General features: G+C 33.6%; 1 protein-coding gene across 8 annotated transcripts in view; it reads right to left on the bottom strand.

Moving 5' to 3' along the window:
- Positions 1-20,762, bottom strand: part of SCMH1 (Scm polycomb group protein homolog 1) — a 189,939-nt gene that overhangs the window by 90,421 nt on the left and 78,756 nt on the right. For 7 of the 8 annotated variants that reach the window (XM_081308957.1, XM_081308956.1, XM_081308951.1 and 4 more), the window contains 2 exons: positions 12,629-12,863; positions 7,884-7,972 (listed from right to left, as the gene is read on the bottom strand). In XM_081308957.1, coding sequence (XP_081165083.1) covers positions 7,884-7,972; positions 12,629-12,863 — 324 coding nt within the window. Of the gene's footprint in view, positions 1-7,883; positions 7,973-12,624; positions 12,864-20,762 lie in introns of those variants that run through there. The other variant, XM_081308958.1, reaches the window with a different exon arrangement.

Raw genomic sequence — 20,762 nt, 5'->3', positions numbered from 1 at the left:
CCATTCTTTTTTCTCTGTGTGCTACAATCTAGGGAAAGTCTTCAACATGTTTTCCAGGTAATTCTTCAGATGTATGTGTTTAAGTTACATATAAACCTATTAATTTTTCTTTAAGTATCATCTTTAGATGTTTCATTTGGTCTTTTCTTCCAAATCTGTCTTTTAAAAATTGTGTCTTATGCTTTTTCTCACTTTTTTATTCCTTCTTTTAGTTCTTCAATTATTTTCAAATACTTAAGTTATAATCTCTAGGTGACATTTTTATTGGTTGAAAGTCCTTGGGGTTATGTTACTGTTTGTTCTGTTTAATGATTCCCCCTCATGGCAGATTTGTTTTGAAAGCTTTTCAGGGCTAATTTGAGATTAAGTGCTTCTCTTCAGTGGTATTTCACTTCTGGGATTTTGGTGACATCAAACCCTCTAGATAGATTTTAGATTTGCTTCTTCTAGACACTCAGAAATATCCATACAACTGTAGAATTCCTAAACAACATAGGGAGTTTATGTGAACCTGGGACAACAAGGGTAAAGGCTCTGTTAATCAGAGGAGATGACTCCATTCCCATCCCTACACATGGTGCAGCAGAGACTCTTACTTAACAATGCAATCATTTTCTCACTTGGGATAAACACTTCAGAGGCATTCTCTGGTTTTTATGTGGCATGTAGGTACATTTCCCTGTCTTGAATGGGCCCTAGGCATATGTGTGTGTGTGTGTGTGTGTGTGTGTGTGTGTGTGTATTTTTATATATAAAAAGACACGATTCTTGAAAAGTAAGACTGGCAAAACCCCTAAGGAAACTATAGGGATAGGGTCAGTATAAACATTTAATACCATCATTTTTCTTCCTTCATTTTTGGCCTACCAAAAGTAAAAATTTTCTTACTTTCTGGTAAGCTCAGCAGAGCATTGTAAAGAATATTTGTTAGGTCTCTCTCCCCATGCCTGACAGCATTTTTAGGTATTTTGTAGTAAAAGTGTTTTCCAGTTTCCTGTACACTGAATTTTGAGAACCAGAAGGCTCTGGGGGTTTAGATTTAACTAGTAATATAGGCTAACCTAATTCAGTTCCCCTTACAATAACTCTCACCCTAATAGAGAATTCACCTAACAGCAGCCTGTCTGCCTCTCCTCTTGAGAAATAAGGAAGAATGAATATAGGTTTTGGATTCCCATTCCACCACTTAGCCATGTGATCTTGAGCAAGTGTTTTATTCAAAAGTATGTTTCCTTAACTATTAAGTGGAACTACTAATTCTTTTTTTATATGTAAATTTTTTATTTATATACGACAGCAGAATGCATTATAGTTCTTATTACATATATAGAGCACAATTTTTCATATTTCTGGTTGTATACATAGTATATTCACACCAATTCATGTCTTCATACATGTACTTTGGATAGTAATGATCATTAATTACCCCATGTCCCCTCCTTCCCCTCCAACCCCTCTGCTCTATCTAGAGTTCGTCTATTCCTCCCATGCTCCCGCTCCCTATCCCACTATGAATCAACCTCCTGATATCAAAGAAAACATTCAGCATTTGGTTTTTTGGGATTGACTAACTTCACTTAGCATTATCTTCTCTAACTCCATCCATTTACCTGCAAATGCCATGATTTTATTCTCTTTTATTGCTGAGTAATATCCAATTATGTATATATGCCACATTTTTTTTATCCATTCATCTATTGAAGGGCATCTAAGTTGGTTCCATAGTTTAGCTATTGTGAATTGTGCTGCTAAACATTGATATGGGTGTGTCCCTGTAATCTGCTGATTTTAAGTCCTTTGGGTATAGACCAAAGAGAGGGAGCCTGGTCAAATGGTGGTTCCATTCCCAATTTTCCAAGAAATCACCATACTGCTTTCCACATTGGCTGTACCAATTTGCAGTCCCACCAGCAGAGTATGAGTGTACCTTTTTCCCCACATCCTCGCCAACACTTATTGTTGTTTGTATGCGTAATAGCTGCCATTCTAATTGGAGTGAGATGAAATCTTAGATTGGTTTTGATTTGCATTTCTCTAATTGCTAGTGATGATGAACATTTTTTCATGTATTTGTTGACTGATTGTACATCATCTTCTGAGAAGTGACTCTTCAGGTCCTTGGCTCATTTATTGATTGAGTTATTTGTTTTGTTTTTATGTTTAGCTTTTTGAGTTCTTTGTATACCCTAGTGCTCTATCTGATGTGTGAGGGGTAAAGATTTTCTCCCAAGATATAGGGGCGGGGGGAAAGGGGAGAGAATTGAACAACAGCAGAGGAGGTAGAGAGGGAAGATGGGAGAGGAGGGGAGGGGAGGGGGGATAGTAGGGGATAGGAAAGGAAGCAGAATACAACAGTCACTAATATGCCATTATGTAATATTGTGAGTATGTAACAGTTGTGATTCTGCAATCTGTATCTGGGGGTAAAAATGGGAGTTCAAAACCCAATTGAGTCTAATGTATGAAAGACGATATATCATGAGCTCTGTAATGTTTTGAACAATCAATAAAAAAATACTTATAAGCAAAAAAAAAAAAAAAGATATAGGCTTTTTATTCACCCCAGTGATTGTTTCTTTTGCTGAGAATAAGCTTTTTAGTTTGAGTCCATCTCATTCTTGATATTAATTCTTGTGCCACAGGAGTCTTATTAAGGAAGTTGGGGCCTAATTCTACATGATGGAGATTAGGGCCTACTTTTTCTTCTATTAGATGAAGGGTCTCTGGTTGTATTCCTAAGTCCTTGATCCATTTTGAGTTGAGTTTTGTGTATGGTGAGAGATAGGGGTTTAATCTCATTTTGTTGCATATGGGTTTCTAGTTTTCCCAATACCATTTGTTGAAGAGGCTATCTTTCCCCAATGCATGTTCTTGGCACCTTTGTCTAATATAAGAGAACTGTAGTTTTGTGGGTTAGTCTCTGTATCCTCTATTCTGTACCACTGGTCTACTGGTCTGTTTTGGTGCCAATACCATGATGTTTTTGTTACTATTGCTCTGCTGTATAGTTTAAAGTCTGGTCTAGTGATGCCACCTGCTTCACTCTTCCTACTAAGGATTGATTTAGCTATTCTGGGTCTCTTATTTTTCCAGATGAATTTCACGATTACTTTTTCTATTTCTATGAGGAATGTCATTGGGATTTTGATTGGAATTGCATTAAATCTGTATAGGGCTTTTGGAAGTATGGTCATTTTGATAATATTAATTCTGCCTATCCAAGAGCAAGATAGATCTTTCCATCTTCTAAGATCTTTGATTTCTTTCTTTAGGGTTCTGTAATTTTCATTATATAGATCTTTCACCTCTTTCATTAAGTTGATTCCCAAGCATTTTTTTTTGAGGCTATTGAGAATGGGGTAGTTTTCCTCATTCCCCTTTCTGAAGATTTGTCACTAATATACAGAAATTCCTTTGATTTATGAGTGTTGATTTTATATCCTGCTACTTTGCTGAACTCATTTACTAGTTCTGGGAGTTTTTCTGGTGGAACTTTTAGGGTCTTCCGGGTATGAATCATATCATCTGCAAATAGTGCCAATTTGAGTTCTTCTTTTCCTAAGTGTATCCCTTTAATGTCTTTCATCTAATTTCTCTGCCCAGTGTTTCAAGAATATGTTAAATAGAAGTGGTGAAAGAGGGCATCCCTTGTTCAATTTTTAGAGGGAATGCTTTTAATTTTTCTCCATTTAGAATGATGTTGGCCTGGGGCTTAGCATAGATAGCCTTTATGATGTTGAGATATATGCCTTTTATCCCAATTTTTCTAGTGTTTTGAACATAAAGGGGTACTGTATTTTGTCAAATGCTTTTTCTGCATCTATTGAGATGATCATATGATTCTTATCTTTAAGTTTACTGATGTGATGAATTACATTTATTGATTTCCATATGTTGAACCAACCTTGCATCCCTGGAATGAATTCCACTTGTTCATGGTGCACTATCTTTTTGATATATTTTTGCATTCGATTTGCCAGAATTTTATTGAGAATTTTTCCATCTATGTTCATTAGAGATATTGGTCTGAAGTTTTCTTTCTTTCTTTCTTTTTTTTTTCCATGTGTCTTTGCCTGGTTTTGGAATCAGGGTGATATTGGCCTCATAGAATGAGTTTGGAAGTATTCCCTCTTTTTCTATTTCCTGGGATAAGTTGAAGAGTATTTGTATTAATTCTTCTTTAAAGGTCTTGTAGAACTCAGCTGTATATCCATCCGGTCCTGGGCTTTTCTTGGTTGGTAGACTTCTGATGGTATCTTCTTTTTCACTGCTTGAAATTGATCGGTTTAAATTCTGTATATCATCCTGATTCAATTTGGGCAAATTATATGACTAGAAATTTGTCAATGCTTTCAATATTTTCTATTTTATTGGAGTTTTCAAAATAATTTCTAATTATCTTCTGTATTTCTGTAGTGTCTGTTGTGATATTTCCTTTTCATCACGTATGTTAGTGATTTGAGTTTTCTCTCTCCTTCTCTTCGTTAGCATGGCTAAGGGTCTGTCAATTTTATTTATTTTTTCAAAGAACCAGCAGTTCTGTCAATTTTTTCAATTGTTTCTTTTGTTTCAATTTCATTAATTTAAGCTCTGATTTTAATTATTTCCTGTCTTCTGATACTTTTGGTGTTGATTTGTTCTTCATTCTCTAGGGCTTTAAAGAGGTAGTATTAAGTCATTTATTTGTTGACTTTTTCTTCTTTTAAGGAATGAACTCCATGCAATGAACACTGCTTTCATAGTGTCCCAGAGATTTCGATATATCTGTGTTCTAAAAACTTTTTAAATCTAAAGTTCTAAAAACTTTTTAATCTCCTCCTTGATGTCTTCTATAACCCATTGTTCATTCAGTAGCATATTATTTAGTCTCCAGGTGTTGAAGTGGATTTTATTTCTTATTTTTTCATTGATTCCTAATTTCATTCCATTATGATCTGATAGAATGCAGGGTAGTATCTCTACTTTTTAATATTTGCTTAGAATTGCTTTGTGGCATAGTATATGGTGTATTTTAGAGAAGGATCCATGTGCTGCTGAGAAGAAAATATATTCTTGGAATATTCTATATATGTCAGTTAAGTCTAAGTTATTGATTATATTATTGCATTCTATAGTTTCTTTGTTCAGCTTTTGTTTGGAAGATCTATCTAGTGGTAGAAAAGGTGTGTTAAAGTCATCCAAAATTACTGTGTTGTGATCTATTTGAATCTTGAACTTGGAAAGAGTTTGTTTGACGCTCCGTTGTTTGGGGCATATGTATTTATAATTGTTAAGTCTTGTTGGTGTATGGTTCCTTTGAGCAGTATGTAGTGTCCTTCTTTATCCTTTTTGACTGACTTTAGTTTGAAGTCTATTTTATTTGATATGAGGATGGAAACCCCTGCTTGCTTCTGCAGTCCATGTGAGTGGTATGATTTTTCCTAACCTTTCACCTTCAATCTGTGAATGTCTTTTTCTATGAGATGTGTCTCTTGGAGGCAGCATATTGTTGGGTCTTTTTTTTGATCAAATCTGCTAGTCTATGTCTTTTGATTGGTAGTTTAGGCCATTAACATCCAGGGACATTATTGCAACATGATTTGTATTCTCAGTCATTTTTGTTTATTTTTGGTATTTAACGTGACTTGGTTTCTTCTGATTAGATTTTCCTTTAGTGTAATCCCTCCCTCTGCTGATTTTCATCATTGTCTTTTATTTCTCTTGTGGAATATTTCGCTGAGGATGTTCTGTAATGCATGCTTTCTAGTTGTAAATACTTTTAACTTTTGTTTATCATGGAAGATTTTTATTTCATCATCAAATCTAAAGCTAATTTTGCTGGATATAAGATTCTTGGTTGGCATCCATTTTCTTTCAGAGCTTGGTATATGTTGTTCCACGACCTTCCAGCTTTGAGGGTCTGGATTGAAAAATCTGCTGAGATATGAATTGGTCTCCCCTGGTATGTGATCTGATTCCTCTCTCTTGTGGCTTTTAAGATTCTATCCTTATTCTGTATGCTAGGCATTTTCATTATAATGTGCCTTGGTGTAGATCTGTTGTAATTTTGTACATTTGGTGTCCTATAAGCCTCTTGTATTTGGTTTTCCAATTCATTCTTCATGCTTGGGAAATTTTCTGCTATTATCTCATTGAAGAGATTGTGCATTCCTTTGGTTTGAAACTCTGTGCCTTCCTATATCCCAACAACTCTTAGTTTTGGACTTTTGATGCTGTCCCATAATTCTTGGATGTTCTGTCATGGTTTTTAACTTTCTTCACTGTGTGATCAACTTTAGTTTCCAGATTGAATACTTTGTCTTCATTCTGACATTCTCTTTCTTCCAAGTGATCTAGTCTGTTGGATATGCCTTCTATTGAGTTTTTTATTTGATTTATTGTATCCTTCATTTCAAGAATTTCTGACTGGCTTTTTTTCAGAGTCTCTCTTTCTCTCTTGAAGTAATCTTTTGCTACCTGTATTTGCTCTCTTATCTCATTGTCAGAGTGATCAATTTTTGCTTGTATTTGCTTATTTAGGTCATTCTTTAATTCACATATCATTTTAATTATGAACCTTCTGAACTCCTTCTCTGACATTTCATCAACTTCTCTGTCCATTGGTTCTGTTATTATAGTGTACTGGTTTGTTTGGGGCACTTTCCTCCCTTGTTTTTTCTTTTTTTTTTTTTTTTAAAGATAGAGTGAGAGAGGAGAGAGAGAGAGAGAATTTTTTAATATTTATTTTTTAGTTCTCGGTGGACACAACATCTTTGTTGGTATGTGGTGCTGAGGATCGAACCCGGGCCGCACGCATGCCAGGCGAGCGCGCTACCGCTTGAGCCACATCCCCAGCCCCCTCCCTTGTTTTTTCATGTTGTTTATGTATCTTCCTTTCTTGAAGTGTGGATCTGAGATATTACAGTTTCTTCCCTATATTCTTGTAGTACATGTTCAAATTATCTGTACCTCACCTTGATATTGAGCTTTCCAGACCCTGCTGGTGTCCCTCAATGGATGCTACTGCATCCTGGGACTGGGACCTGTGTAAATTGGATTGGGTGGATCTGGGCCACTGGGCTTGACCTCCCATGATAGTCTGCTGGTAGGAAGGGGTGGTCCTGTACAAAAGGCTAGGCTCTGGCAGTGTCTGACCTGCTGGGGGAGGGGTGAACCGGGCCTACTGAAATCCTGGATCCTGTACAGGCTGTGTGAGCCCTCTGGTTGGATCTTGGCTCTTGCAGCAGTGCACTGGTCAGAAGGGGCAGTCCTGCACCAGAGGCTAGGCTCTGGCGTGTGTCTGCCTTGTTGGGAAAGGAGTGGACCCGCTGTGTGCCTGGGCCCTACAGAACTTGGTTTGGGTGGATCTCGAACTACTAATTCTTAATCCATAAAGTTAGCTGTGGGTATTAAATAATAATAGTATATATATAAATACCCAAACTTATTGTAGGAACTCAAAAAGTCTCCTTTCTTCCTCTCTATTTAGAACATAGACTCTACAGAACTCCATTTAAGATTTGTTCCTTTACATTTATATTACATTTTATAGTTCTATTAATAAACACATTATAGCTTCTTAACAACCCAATAAGGTTGTTAAGTTCTATTTTATAGGTAAGGTAAGTTCTATTTTATAGGTAAGAATGAAAAGGATCTTATTAACTTATTATTGACAGCTGAAACCAAAAACCAGGAATCCTATTTTACTGTAGCCTTAATACACTTCTCTGAGAATAACGGGTATCTCATAAGTACTAAAATAGTCTTCTACTGAACCAGGTTCTGAGAAGGCATCTTCAGGACATAAACAGAAGGCAGATGCCAGAGCCTCAGTAACTGAAAGGAGGTAAGTATTTGAACTGAAGCTCCTTGGAACTGGTGATAGCTGAAGGACGGCCTACCTTGTGGAAAATCCTGATGGGAGCCATCTCTGCTCCATTTAGCGTCTTCAAAAGGAACATGGGCCAAGAGGAGGCATTCAGCCGAAATCCTATAGCAAACACAACAAAGAGAAGATTAAGAAATTCCAGCTACTCCTCCCATAATACATGCTGTGACAGTAATAGAATCATAGGCTATTAGGAATAGACTTAAAAGTTAAATAAAAGAAATGCCTCATTAGACAAGATGAGGAAAAGGAGGCACATTGGAGGAAATGTAACTTGTCCCGGGTAATGCTACAAAGTAAATAGTAAGACGGATTTCCACTAGGGACTGGGATTGTGGTTTAGCGGTCGAGCGCACACCTAGCACATGCGAGACTCTGGGTTCGATCCTCAGCACCACATAAAAATAAATAAAATACAGGTATTGTGTCCAACTACAAGTAAAAAATATTTTTTTAAAAAATCACATACTATATATCATAATGCCTACAAGACTTTCCTTGAAAAATTCAAAAAAGTTTTAAGACAGGATTAACAAATACTTAGAAATAATCTGGAAAGTAGAGTATAAAAGAGGATACAATAGTCTTAAGAGGTAAATAAACATGCCAACTAGTAAGATCAACATATAAGCAAATCACTTTGTCTCAATATAAATTAATTCAATATTTTTCTATCTCTCTCTTATACATACACATGTAAAAACACAAACCAAGTACAAATTACTTTTTTATATTCCTTGTTTATTTTAACATCTAAGAATCTGGAATGATGAGGTCAGAGGGGATCATCTTACCCTCAAACTTTTATTTTCTGAAAGAGTAATAAGGGGCCTAGAGGGGTTAATTGTCCATTGTTATCCATCAAGTAAATGTGAATAATTTAATTAATGAATTATAAACCTGAGACCATTATTGTTGTCATATTGTTTAATACAAGCCCCAAATGCTTCTTATAATTTGCCTTCAATTCTTCATCCTGAGACCAAAATAAAATGCTTCTCAACAGTCTCTAGCCCACCTCAGTCTTCTCAATCCATTCAAAATATATTCAGCATCAAAGCTGCAGACTTGGAAATAACAACAATATTTTTGTTCTTAAGTATTTACTGTGTGCTGTTACTTTACCCCGAATCTAATTTAGCCCTTAAGACAGCCATAGGAGACCAGTATTATTATCTATATATTACAGAGGAGGAAAGAAGCACAAAGTTAACTAAGTTGCTTACAATTTCAAAGTGTGCAAATGATATAAACAGGATCGAATCCTAAGTAATCTTGAGTCCTAAGCCTATGCTTTTACCCACAACACTAATCTAACACATATTAATGCAGGTAAAATGAAGAATCGGCATTTGGGATTAACTATTAATAACTACAAGTTAACATCAGGGGGAGGAAATGAGAAGAGGAAATGGGAATAAATGCCCCATACAACTTAATATTTTCCATTCTAGATGGAACTGTTGCTTTCTAGGAGTGATTTTGGTTGTGCTAGATTTCCAATGCTTTTTCTCTGTTTTTTTTTTTTGAATGTATATCCTATCTGCATAAAATTTTCATTCTGGTTCAGGTCTGGTACTATCTCTGTTGGCTTTAGATCTTTATATCCCCACTAAAATATAATTGAAATTTTTGGTATTCTTAACTCCTAGTTAAATTTAGGCATGCTTATGAATGGTTTGTTTTCCTTTTTCATCTGTATGTTTCTATAGAATTTTTGGAAAGATTTTGATTTAGATGGCCACTATATTATCCTTGGGAGCTCATATTTTTTTAATTGCATCACAATGCATTTTTAAATAATGATTCATAAAATAGCATGAGAATAATATACTTTTACAATGCAGTTGTAAAAAGAAATGAGAAATATCTCCACACTATTCTGAAGCCATCTTTAGAACATATCAATAAATGAAAAAAGCAAGGTTGAGAAAAGTAGGTAAAGTATGCAATCATTTGTGTCAGTATTTATAGGCAAGTATGTGTGTATATACACCTATAAATATATATTGATATGTATACATTGTGTATTTATACACACATAAATTTCAAAATATGTTTTTGAAATTTGCCTCTTTCAAATCTGTTTGCCTCTTTCAAAATGTAAGGATAAATAATAAAATTGAGCAGTTATATATGGAAGAAGGAAAGAAAAGGGTGAAGGGGATTTATTCTCTTGTTTTATAAAATTTGCTTTTAAAATGAATATATTTAATGTATTTATAAAGTGAAATTAATTTTTAAAATGCAATTCCTCAAAAAATAAATAAATAAAACAAATGAATCTGAATTATCAAGTTGGTGGCAGAACCATCCAGAAAAAAAGGTAATCCATAAGATCTTATGTTATTTGCTATATTTCCTTTGAAGGTAAGAAAAAAATGCAAATAACTCAAACACTACCAATAATCATAATGGTGATAGTGTTGATAACTAGCCTGAAACTGTTATGTGTGTATTGTGGAATGAAGCAAATGAGTTAATTTGTTCATGTGGAGAATGAGGGTTTGTTGTGGTATAAAGGAGATTCAGATTCAAGATGGTAGAGATGAAATAGGCATAAATAACACTGTTCTGAATTTTAGTGGGAAGTATTAATATGAAATCACAATGCCCTGCCCCTCTTTAACAAAAAAACGAAGAAAGAGTGACCACCCTAGTAGTACTGTGTGCTATAGTGCTCAGATTATGATCACTAAATCCCACTTATCACTGAAAAAAATTTAGATACCTAGAAGAAATATCTCCTTCTATCCCAGGGTGGAAAATGTACAAGATGAATGTGGAACATTTTGAAATTTCAAAAGTTCACAATAGCTACAAATATTACTAATATATGTAAGAATAAGGAGACAATCTGATGAGGCTTCTACTGTCCCCAAATGGGACAATTCAAGTATCAATACGGACTTTTAGTATGATGAATCAAAATATCACAATTTTATGATAAACAACAACAACTACATTTATTAAATACTTTTGGAGTGTGCTAGTAAATCAATTCATAATTTAAAAATAGATATAGAAAATAATCCTGTATGAATTGTTTCATTGCAAGATAACCAAAGAATTGATAAAAAATTATTTTATTTTCCTAATTTATGTCAATTTTGTTAGCTCCCTATATAAGAACAAATATAACATACTTTGGAATCAGCCCTCCCAAGCCCTGTAATCCATGTATAACCTTGATTTATATATTTGTAAAACTTGGCACCCATTCTCCTTTGTAAGTCTTAATGAGCTACAGGAACTGCAGGCAGTGAGAAAGTCCAGATGAAAGTTTATTTACTTTTTAAAACATTTATTTAGTTGTAGGTAGACACAACACCTTTATCTTTTATTTTTATGTGGTGCTGAGGATCAAACCCAGTGCCTCACACATGATAAGCAAGCACTCCACCTCTGAGCCACAAGCCTAGCCCACGGATGAAAGTTTATTTTAATAGATATATTTCATTTTATTTGTGTAGAATATGGCAGGATTAAAAGTTTTCCACTTTGCAACCATAATGAATTTATATATCTAAACTAGGGGGTTAGCAAATATAGTCAGCAGGCTTGATAACAGCCCTGCCTATTAATTTATTTTGTATTATTCATGGATGCTTTCACACTTAAAAGGACAAAGAATAGTAGCTATAAAAGATCTACAAGCCTGAAATATTTACTATTTAACCCACTGAGAAAATCTGTTAACTCTTGATCTAAACCATGAACATCAATGGCTGCTACATGATAAAAAAAAGAGACAATCAGACCACACATGCTTCCGCATAGAAATAAACACCACCATCAGTGAAATATTCTTACAGAAAAATAAAACATAAATCTGAGAAAATCTCTAGCACCAATCTAAGAAATAGAGGAGAGAGAACCATGTTAAATGATATGGACATTTATTGTATTATTTACTTTTGCATATATTTGAAACTTTATATTATAAATAATTTTTTTAAATGGGAGAAAATGTTAAACAAGCACATGGGGAGCTCAAGTTAATCTAATCAGACAGAATAATATAATTCGACTAGATTAAGCTAGTTCAGCTTCTTGAGGACAACAGGTTCTAAAGATCTCTCCAAAACTTGGTGCAGTAATGATTGATAATATGATAGTAATTGATGAGCTGAGCTGAATCTTTCATATATATTGAAGCAAAAAAGTAAATTCAATCTGAAAGAGAAAAATTTGGTGGGGTTATTAATTTAAATGAAGCAATGGATTTTCTTAATAATGGATTCAAAATGAGAAAATTCAAAGTACCAAGTGAAAACCTGGAGGAGAGGAAATAAGGGACCCTTATAGTAGTCATCAATTCTACTAGAGATTTTTCTTTCACTACTTGTCATAGGATTTGGTGAAATCTTCATGGTGTGTGCATGCGTGTGTGTGTGTTTGTGTGTGTGTGTACGTGTGCATGTGTAACTTTTTGTTTTTTTTTTTTTTTTTTGGAGAAGATTAAATGGAAAAACTGCCTTCCACTTTCTCTCTTGGAATAAAGGGCACTGACAAAAAAGGATGAAGAATGTGGTTTCTTGTTAGGAAAAGGAAGAATTTGAGAGAAGCTTGGCTATCATAAACTAATGTAGAGAACGAAATGTCCAGATTTGCAGACTGTTTCATTTTGGATGGGCCTTTTGAGGAGACCATGTGAAAAAGAAGGGATAGGAGGAGATTGTAAGCTTTCCATGATAAGAGTACAATTTCTGGAACCTAACTGATGGGCTAGGGAAATCCTGTGTTCTAGTTACTCACCCAGAGGTGGCTGTAGCATACCCCCATTCTTCTCACAGTTCCCAACAGGCTGGATTTCAGCTGAGTCAACCAGCCGCCAGAAGTCATTCTTGTTGTCACTACCATCAAGGCGCAGGCGGAGGCGGGCACCTGTCAGTCCAACTACTGTGGCAATACATGTGGATGTGGTGTTCCTGGGGTCCTGTGCTTCCAATTTCATGCTGATCTTGAACTCGTTGCTTGGAGGTGTGTAGGACTGAGGAGAACAAGTCATGAGGATTAAGAAGACTAAAAGTAAGCCGCATTTTCAATAAGGATGTTAAGAAATGGAACCTGAAAATATATGCTTTGGACTCAAATTGCTTATAACTGGCCCAGGGACAACTTGTCTGAGTTATTCTCTAACACTTAGGAAAGGTTTCATACAAAGAAACACAAAGAAAGAAGGTGAAGGGGAAAATTACTTTCCTATTAAGCATCAAATATTAATTTATAGTAGTGAAAAAAGGACAAGAATGTTTCATATAGTCCAGTTATTTAAATATTTTCTCATTCTACCTTTTCCAACACCCTACCCCTTCTGGTATAACACTTTCTTTTCAAGACCACTAAATCACATTAAACTACTATATCCTTAATGTCTCTTCATGGAATATTCAGTATAGTGGTCTATACATCTACTACACAGACTACTGGGAATTAATATTTTTTAAAAATTGAAATTAAAGTTATAAATCAACTCATAATTTACACACAACAAACTATATACTTTATAAGTCTTGACATTGTGTACATACCTACCACACCATATACACCCATGAAAGTATTACCACAATCAAAGTAATGCACAAGGCCATCACCGTCTGGATCTCATATGCTCCTTTGTAACACCTTTTCCTGGGTCTTTCCAGATTCCCATGCCTAGCAACCACTGATCTACTTTCTATCACTATAGATTGATTTGCATCTTTTATTAGATAGAATCATACAGGAAATACACTTTTTGTCTAGCTTCTTTCACTCAGCACAGCTATTCTGACATTTACCCATATTGCTGAATATATCAATACAGGTTGAGTATCCCTAATTGGAAAGTCTGAAATCCAAAATTCTATAAAATCTGAAACTTTTGGAGCACTGACATGATGATACAAATGGAAAATTCCACACCTGGCCTCATGTGATGGGTTGCAGTTAAAACACAGGTGCACTAAAAATACTGTATTAAATTACCTTTAGGACATGGGTATAAAGTACATATTAGATAAATGAACTTTGGGTTTAGATTTGGGTCATATCCCTAAGATATCTCATTATATAATATGCAAATATTCCAAAATCTGTTACTCAATCTGAAATTCATTTCTTTTTATTGGTAAGTGGTATACCATGATGCTGGTCATTTAGTTTGTTGCCAGTTTTTGTCAATTACAAATGAAGCTGCTATATAAACATTTATATACAAATCTTTATATGAAAATGTACTGTTGTTGATTGGTATCTGTGGAGTATTAATTCTAGGATGCCCTCGAAATTCCAAAATCTGCAGATGCTTAATTCCACAAAATGGACTTGATATAAAGTGGTGTAGTATTTGCATAAAACTAATGCATATCTTCCTGTATACTTTAAACTATCTCTGGATTACTTATAGTACCTAATAAAAAATAAATTCTATGTAAATAATTATTGTACTGTATTGTATAGGAAATAATGATAAGGAAAAAAACTGTACATGTTCAGCAGAGACACATTTTTCCCCAAATATTTTTGATTTGGGGTTGGTTGAATCCACAGATATGCAACTCACAGATGGAGGGCCAACTGACTTTCTTTTCTTTTGCATAATAATCTAAGAGCAGAATGGCTGGATCATATGTTAGGTATATGTTTAACTCACACATGAGAAAATGAATACTTTTCAGGTATGCATTCAACGATTTTTAATATAGTCACAGAGTCATACAAACATTTTACCTATCTAATTTTATAACAAGTTCATCAATGTCCAAAAGAAACCCTGTACTCATTTTAGGAGGTACTCTCTATTCCCCTCTCATTTTAGTCCCTAGAAACTATGAATATGATTTTTGTTACAGTAGATTTGTCTATTCTGGAATTTTATACAGATGGAATTACATAATATGTGAACAATATATGAATGGTTTCTTTCACTTAGCAAGATTTATTCATGTTATAGGATATAACAGTACTGCATTCCTTTTCATTGCTGAATTATATTCCATTGTATGGATATACTACACTACTAATTTATCAGCTGATGAACATTTGGATTGTTCCCCTTTTTGGTTATTATAATAATGTGGCGAACACTTATGATACATTTTGAGTAGACCTGTATTTTCCATTCTCTTAGGTATATACTTATGAGTGGATTGCTAGGTAATGTGGTAACTCTACATTTAACATTTTGAGTAAACTCTTAACTGTTTTCTAAGGTGGCTATAGGATTTTATAATTTCTGCACCAATGAACAAGCATTCCAATATCTTTAGATCTTTACCAACCTTGTTATTGTCTGTTTTAAAATTTTTTGTCATCTAGTGGATGTGAAGTGGTATCACTACAATTCTGATTTACATTTCTCTAGAGATAATGACATTGAATTTCTGTCATGTGCTTATTGGTCATTTTATATGGAGAAATATACATTCAAACTCCTTGCCCATTTAAAAATTGTGTTGTATTTTTATTGATGAGTTTTTAAAAAAGATTTTTAAAATATTTGTGATACAAGTCACTTATGAGATATAGGATTTGTAAATATTTTCTCCCATTTTGTGTTACCTTTTCATTTTCCCAATGGTGTCCTTGGAATCCATGTATCTATTTTCTCTTTTGTTATTTGTGTTTTGGGTGCCATATCTAAGGAACTATAACCTAAGCCAAGGTCATGAAGATTTACTCTGATGTGTTCTAAGAGTTTTTTAGTTTTAGATTTTACATTTAGGTTTGTGATCCATTTGGAGTTCATTTTTTTTTTTTAATATGGTACAGAAGGGGAAAGGGGATTTCCAGCTGTTCTTGTGCTGGTTTTTGAAAATTTGAAAGAACTATGTTGGCACCCTTATTGAAAATCAATTGACAATAAACTGATGGGTCCATTTCTTGACTCTAAATTCTAGTCCAAAAATTTATATGTCTCTCTTTATGTCAGAACCACAATGTCTTGAGAACTGCAGCCTTGTAGTAAGTTTTGAAATCAGGAAATATGAGTTCTCCACTTGTTTCCCCTCTTCAAGACTGTTTGGCTATTCTGGGTCTCCTGTATTTCTACTTGAATTTTAGGATCAATTTGTTAATTTGTGCCCACCCTGCTGCAAAAAAAGCACCTGTGATTATGACAGAATCTATAAATCAATCTGGGGAGAATTGTTGTCAGCTATGTGATTTACAAGTATATTCTCCTAGGCTGTGACCTGTATTTTTAATTCTCTTACAAGTGTCTTTTTGGAGATCAGAAGTCTTTAATTCTGAAAAAGTCCACTCCATTAATTTTTAATTTTTTTTATGGATTATACCTTTGGAAAGGTATAAAGCTAAAGCTCTCTCTGTGTAAGTTTTGCATATTTGTTAGTTCTCCTCCTTCCCTCTTTGGCTACTATTATAAATGGTAGTTTTTCTTCTGTTATATATTCTATTGGATTATTTTAAACAATAGAGTAGAATGCTGGCTTTATCTTTGAGATATAATTTTTTAAAGCTAAGAATGTATTATTATCCAATTCCCAGTTTTTTAGTACATTCTTTAGCTCAGTAGTGTGATTATGCTTTTCTGACAAACTATTTTCCAAAGTAGGTAAACCATTTTACATTTTCATTAGCAGTACATGAAAATTCCATTTGCTTTACAATCTTTCCACTATTTGCCATTTAAATAAACCCATAGGGATAGTATATTAATCACTTTTATTTTCATTTCCCTAATAAAATAATGGAATTGAGCATTTCTATTCATGTGCTTATTTGCCCTCTATATATTTTCTTTTGTGTTTGTCCTAATCTTTTAACCCATTTATTTCTTCTTCTGAACTATGTGCTTTGGTAAGATAATACTGAATAGAAGTGGCAAAAGTAGACAGCCTTGTCTTGATCTTAAGGTAAAAACATTTATCCTTATCATTAAGTCTGATGTCATTTGTAGATTGTTCATAAATGCCCTTTAACTTAGGAAATTCCCTTCTGTTTCTAGTTTGTTGAGAATTTTTATTAGTAACTGACATTGGATTTTTGTCTAAAGCTTTTAATGCATCTATTGAAATGACTATACATTTTCTTCTTCCTTAGTGTGTTCATATGACAAATTACATTGATTTTTGAAATTTAAACCAACCTTGTATTCCTAGGATCCCACTTGGTCATGATGAGTTATTATTTTTATATACTGTTATATTCTTTTTCCTAAAATTTTGTTTAGGATTTTTGCTTGTATTCATGGGATATTGCTGTATAGTTTTCTTTCCATGCTATTTTATGGTTTGGGCAGCAGAAATGTTCATCTCATAGAGTTGAAGGTATCCCCTTGCCGTAAATCTTCTGAGACAGTCTGTGTAGACTTTGTAATATTTTTCCTTAAATATTTGAAACAAGTCACCAGAGAAGTCACTGAGGCCTGGAATCTTCTTTGTGAGAAAGCCTTTAACCACAAATTCAATTTCTATAGCAGAAATTCAGGTTTTCTATGATCTTGACTGAGATTTGGTAATTTGTGTCATTCATGGAAATTATCCATTTCACTTATTAATTTAAAGGCACAATTTGTTTTGAATACCTTTAACTTCACAGCAATATAACTTCTCTAATTTCATATAATAGTTATTTGCATCATCTTTCCTTTACTCTTGGTAACTCTGGCTAGAGGTTTATCAGTGTTATTAATCTTTGCAAAGCACCAGCTTTGGTTTTGATGATTTTATTATTTAAAAAATATTCTGTCTTTTGTTGATTTATACTCTAATAGTTAATGTTTCCTGTCCTTTGCTTACTTCAGAGTTAACTTGCTCTTTTTCCCCCCCTAATTTTCTGAAGTGGAAGAGGGGGTCATTAATTAAAACCTTTCTTTTTTCAAATAAAAGAACTTGGTGCTATAAAATTTCCCAAGTACTGCTTTAGTAGCATTCCACAAATTCTGAAATGTTCTGTTTTCATTTTCATTCATTTAAAAATACTTTTTAATGTACCTTTTGGCTTTTCAGCACTCATAAGGTATTCAGAAATGTGTTATTTAGGGTCCAAATGTTTGGAGATTTTCCACGTAATTTTCTACTTTGGCTTAAAAAAATTAATCCAACTATAATCATAGAACATACTTTGTACTGCTTAAATCCTTTAACATTTCTCAAGCTTTATTTTATGGCTCATAATATGGCCTAATTTGATAAAGGATCTGCATGCACTTGACAATTAAGTGTGCTATATTAATGTTGGAGAGTATGTGAGTCAAGTGGGTCAAATTAATCAATAGTAATGTTCAAAATTACTATATGCTCACTTTTTTGTCAACTTGTTCTTTTATTATAAAAAGAGTATTAAAGTCTAAGTATAAATATATTTTGGATTTATCCATTTCTCCTTATATTCCATCAATTTTTGCTTCATGTAAGTAGTGTAAGACCCCTTTATCACTATGAAATTACCTTCTTTGTCTTGGTAATATTTTCTCTGAACTATACTTTGAGATTAATATACTCATTTCAGCTATATTATGGTCATACATTATGGCTAATATTAGCATGATATATCATCTTTTATCCTTTTACTTTTAACCTATTGTCTTTATATTTGAAGTATAATTTTTCTTGAAGGCAGTATACAAATAAATTGTCAATGTGCCAATCTTAGCCTTTTAATGGAATGTTTAGACCTTTTATATTTCATTTGATTCCTGATAAGTCTGGGCTCAAATATACTATATTGCTATTTGTTTTAAATTATTTTAATATTTTTTTCTAGGGTTTATAGTAAATAACTTTATATAGATTATCTTTAAGTAATATTATACTGCTTTTATATATTAGAAACTTATGGTTTATCTACACTTAGATTTCTCCTTTCCTGCCCTTATACTATTGCTACATACATTTTACACATATATGTAATCCCCAAAATAAATAGTTATAATTGTTTACACACCAAATACATTTTATAGACATTTAAATATTAAGAAAAAATATTTACTTTTTTTTTTTTTGGTACCAGGGATTGAATTCAGGGGCACTCATCTGCTAAGCCACATCCCCAGCCCTATTTTGTATTTTATTTAGAGACAGGGTCTGTCTGAGTTGCTTAATGCTTTATTTTTGCTGAGGCTAGCTTTGAACTCGTGATCCTCATGCCCCAGCCTCCTGAGCTGTTGAGATTACAGGCATGTACTAACCCCACCTGGCTATTTATTCTTGTTATTATAATTTCCAGTGACCTTCATTCCTTTGCATAGATCTGTTATTCCATCTGGTATGACTTTCCTTTTGGATTTTTACTTTAACATTTCTGGTAATGTGAGTCTGCTAGTGATTAATTTTTTTCAGCTTTTGTTTATCTGAAAATATCTTCTTTTTTTTTTTGGCTGGGCATAGTATTCTAGGTTGATGGTGCTTCCTCCAGTATTTTGAGAATGCTACTCAACTTTGTTCTTGCTTGCATTATTTCTAACAAGAAATTCAATGTTATCCTTATATTAGTTATATGGAAAATATCTTTTTTCTCTGGATACTTTTAGGTCTTCCATATCAATGACTTTGTATAATGTAATTATGACATGCTTTCGTGTATTTTTTTTTCTTGTTTATTATTTTTGGGATTCATTGAGCTTCTTGAATTTGTACAATTACAATTTTCCTCATTTTTTGAAAAATACTTTCTTCTTTGGAAACTCCAATTACATGTCTATTTGGCCTCTTGAAGTTATCCCGCCATTCACTGGTCTTTCTTTTTATTTCTCCATTTTATTTTTGCATTTCAGTTTGGATTATTTCAAATTTACTAATCTTTCTTCTGCCATTAATATTACCCAGTATATTTTTTCCTTCACATAGAGCAGTATAATTTAAGTCTTTTTTATATCTTCTATTTTTCTGCTTAAATTATGTATGTCAATAAATTAGAATAATTAGTGTGTTTGTTTTCTATTCTATGATCGGTGTAGGTCCTGAGTTAGTTCCAATCAATTGATTATTCTCTTCAGTATTGATTGCATTTTCCTGCCTCTTTGCATGCCTTGTAATCTACGAATGGATGCCAGGTATTATAATGGATATTTTTGCATTTCTTTAAATTTGCTTGTGCTTTGTTCCCAGATGCTGCTACATGAGAATAACTTAATCCTTTTGAGTGTTAATTTTATAATTTATTAGGCAAGTCTGCAACAGTGCTCAGGCTATGGCTCATTATCAACACAATTGCTACTAAGCAAGATTTCCTGGGCATTCTAACTCAATACCCAATGAATTAAGATTTTTTTTTTCCAGTAGAGTAGATGGAATCAGAAATGATTCCAGGGCTGGGGCTGTAGCTCATTGGTAAAGCGTCTGCCTTGCACTTGTAAGGCACTGGACAACACCACATATAAATAAATAAAGATATTGTGTCCAACTACAACTAAAAAAAAAAAATATTAAAAAAAGAGAAATTATTCCAAGTCCTGTTAGGCTCTATTCCTTCTAATTCTGTCAGATAGATTTTCCTTTGACTTTAAGTAGTTTCCTCATATGTATGTACTGGACAGTAGAACTTTCCAGAGTAGTTGAAAAGGACTCTCTGTAGATTTTTGTAGTTTTCTTCCTGTGAAGTTCTCTCTTCTTGGGTACTTTGATCTGCAAATTCTAGACAATTTGCTGTTCCTTCACTCCCAGTTCCATCTCCTCAAATTAGGAAATCTGCTGTATCAACCTGGGCTCCTCTTCTTGAGCCATGATCTGGAAACTCTCTTAACACAGTAAGCTGGGATATCACACAGGGCTCAATTCATGTGTTGTCCATCTCTCAAAGATCACTGTTTATTGCCCTTTCTGCAGTGACTTGAAAACTATTGTTTACAATATGACTTTAAGAAAATGTTTCAGGTAAAAATAAGAATTCAGCTCCTATTATTTTAAATAAGCAGGTCCTAAATTTATATTTTCACTTAGAAAATAAA

Source organism: Spermophilus citellus, assembly GCF_964194105.1.
Source record: "Spermophilus citellus genome assembly, chromosome: 9".
Classification (NCBI taxonomy): Eukaryota; Metazoa; Chordata; class Mammalia; order Rodentia; family Sciuridae; genus Spermophilus; species Spermophilus citellus.
The sequence above is the reverse complement of the archived record's forward strand: the minus strand, read 5'-3'. Positions and strand labels throughout refer to the sequence as shown.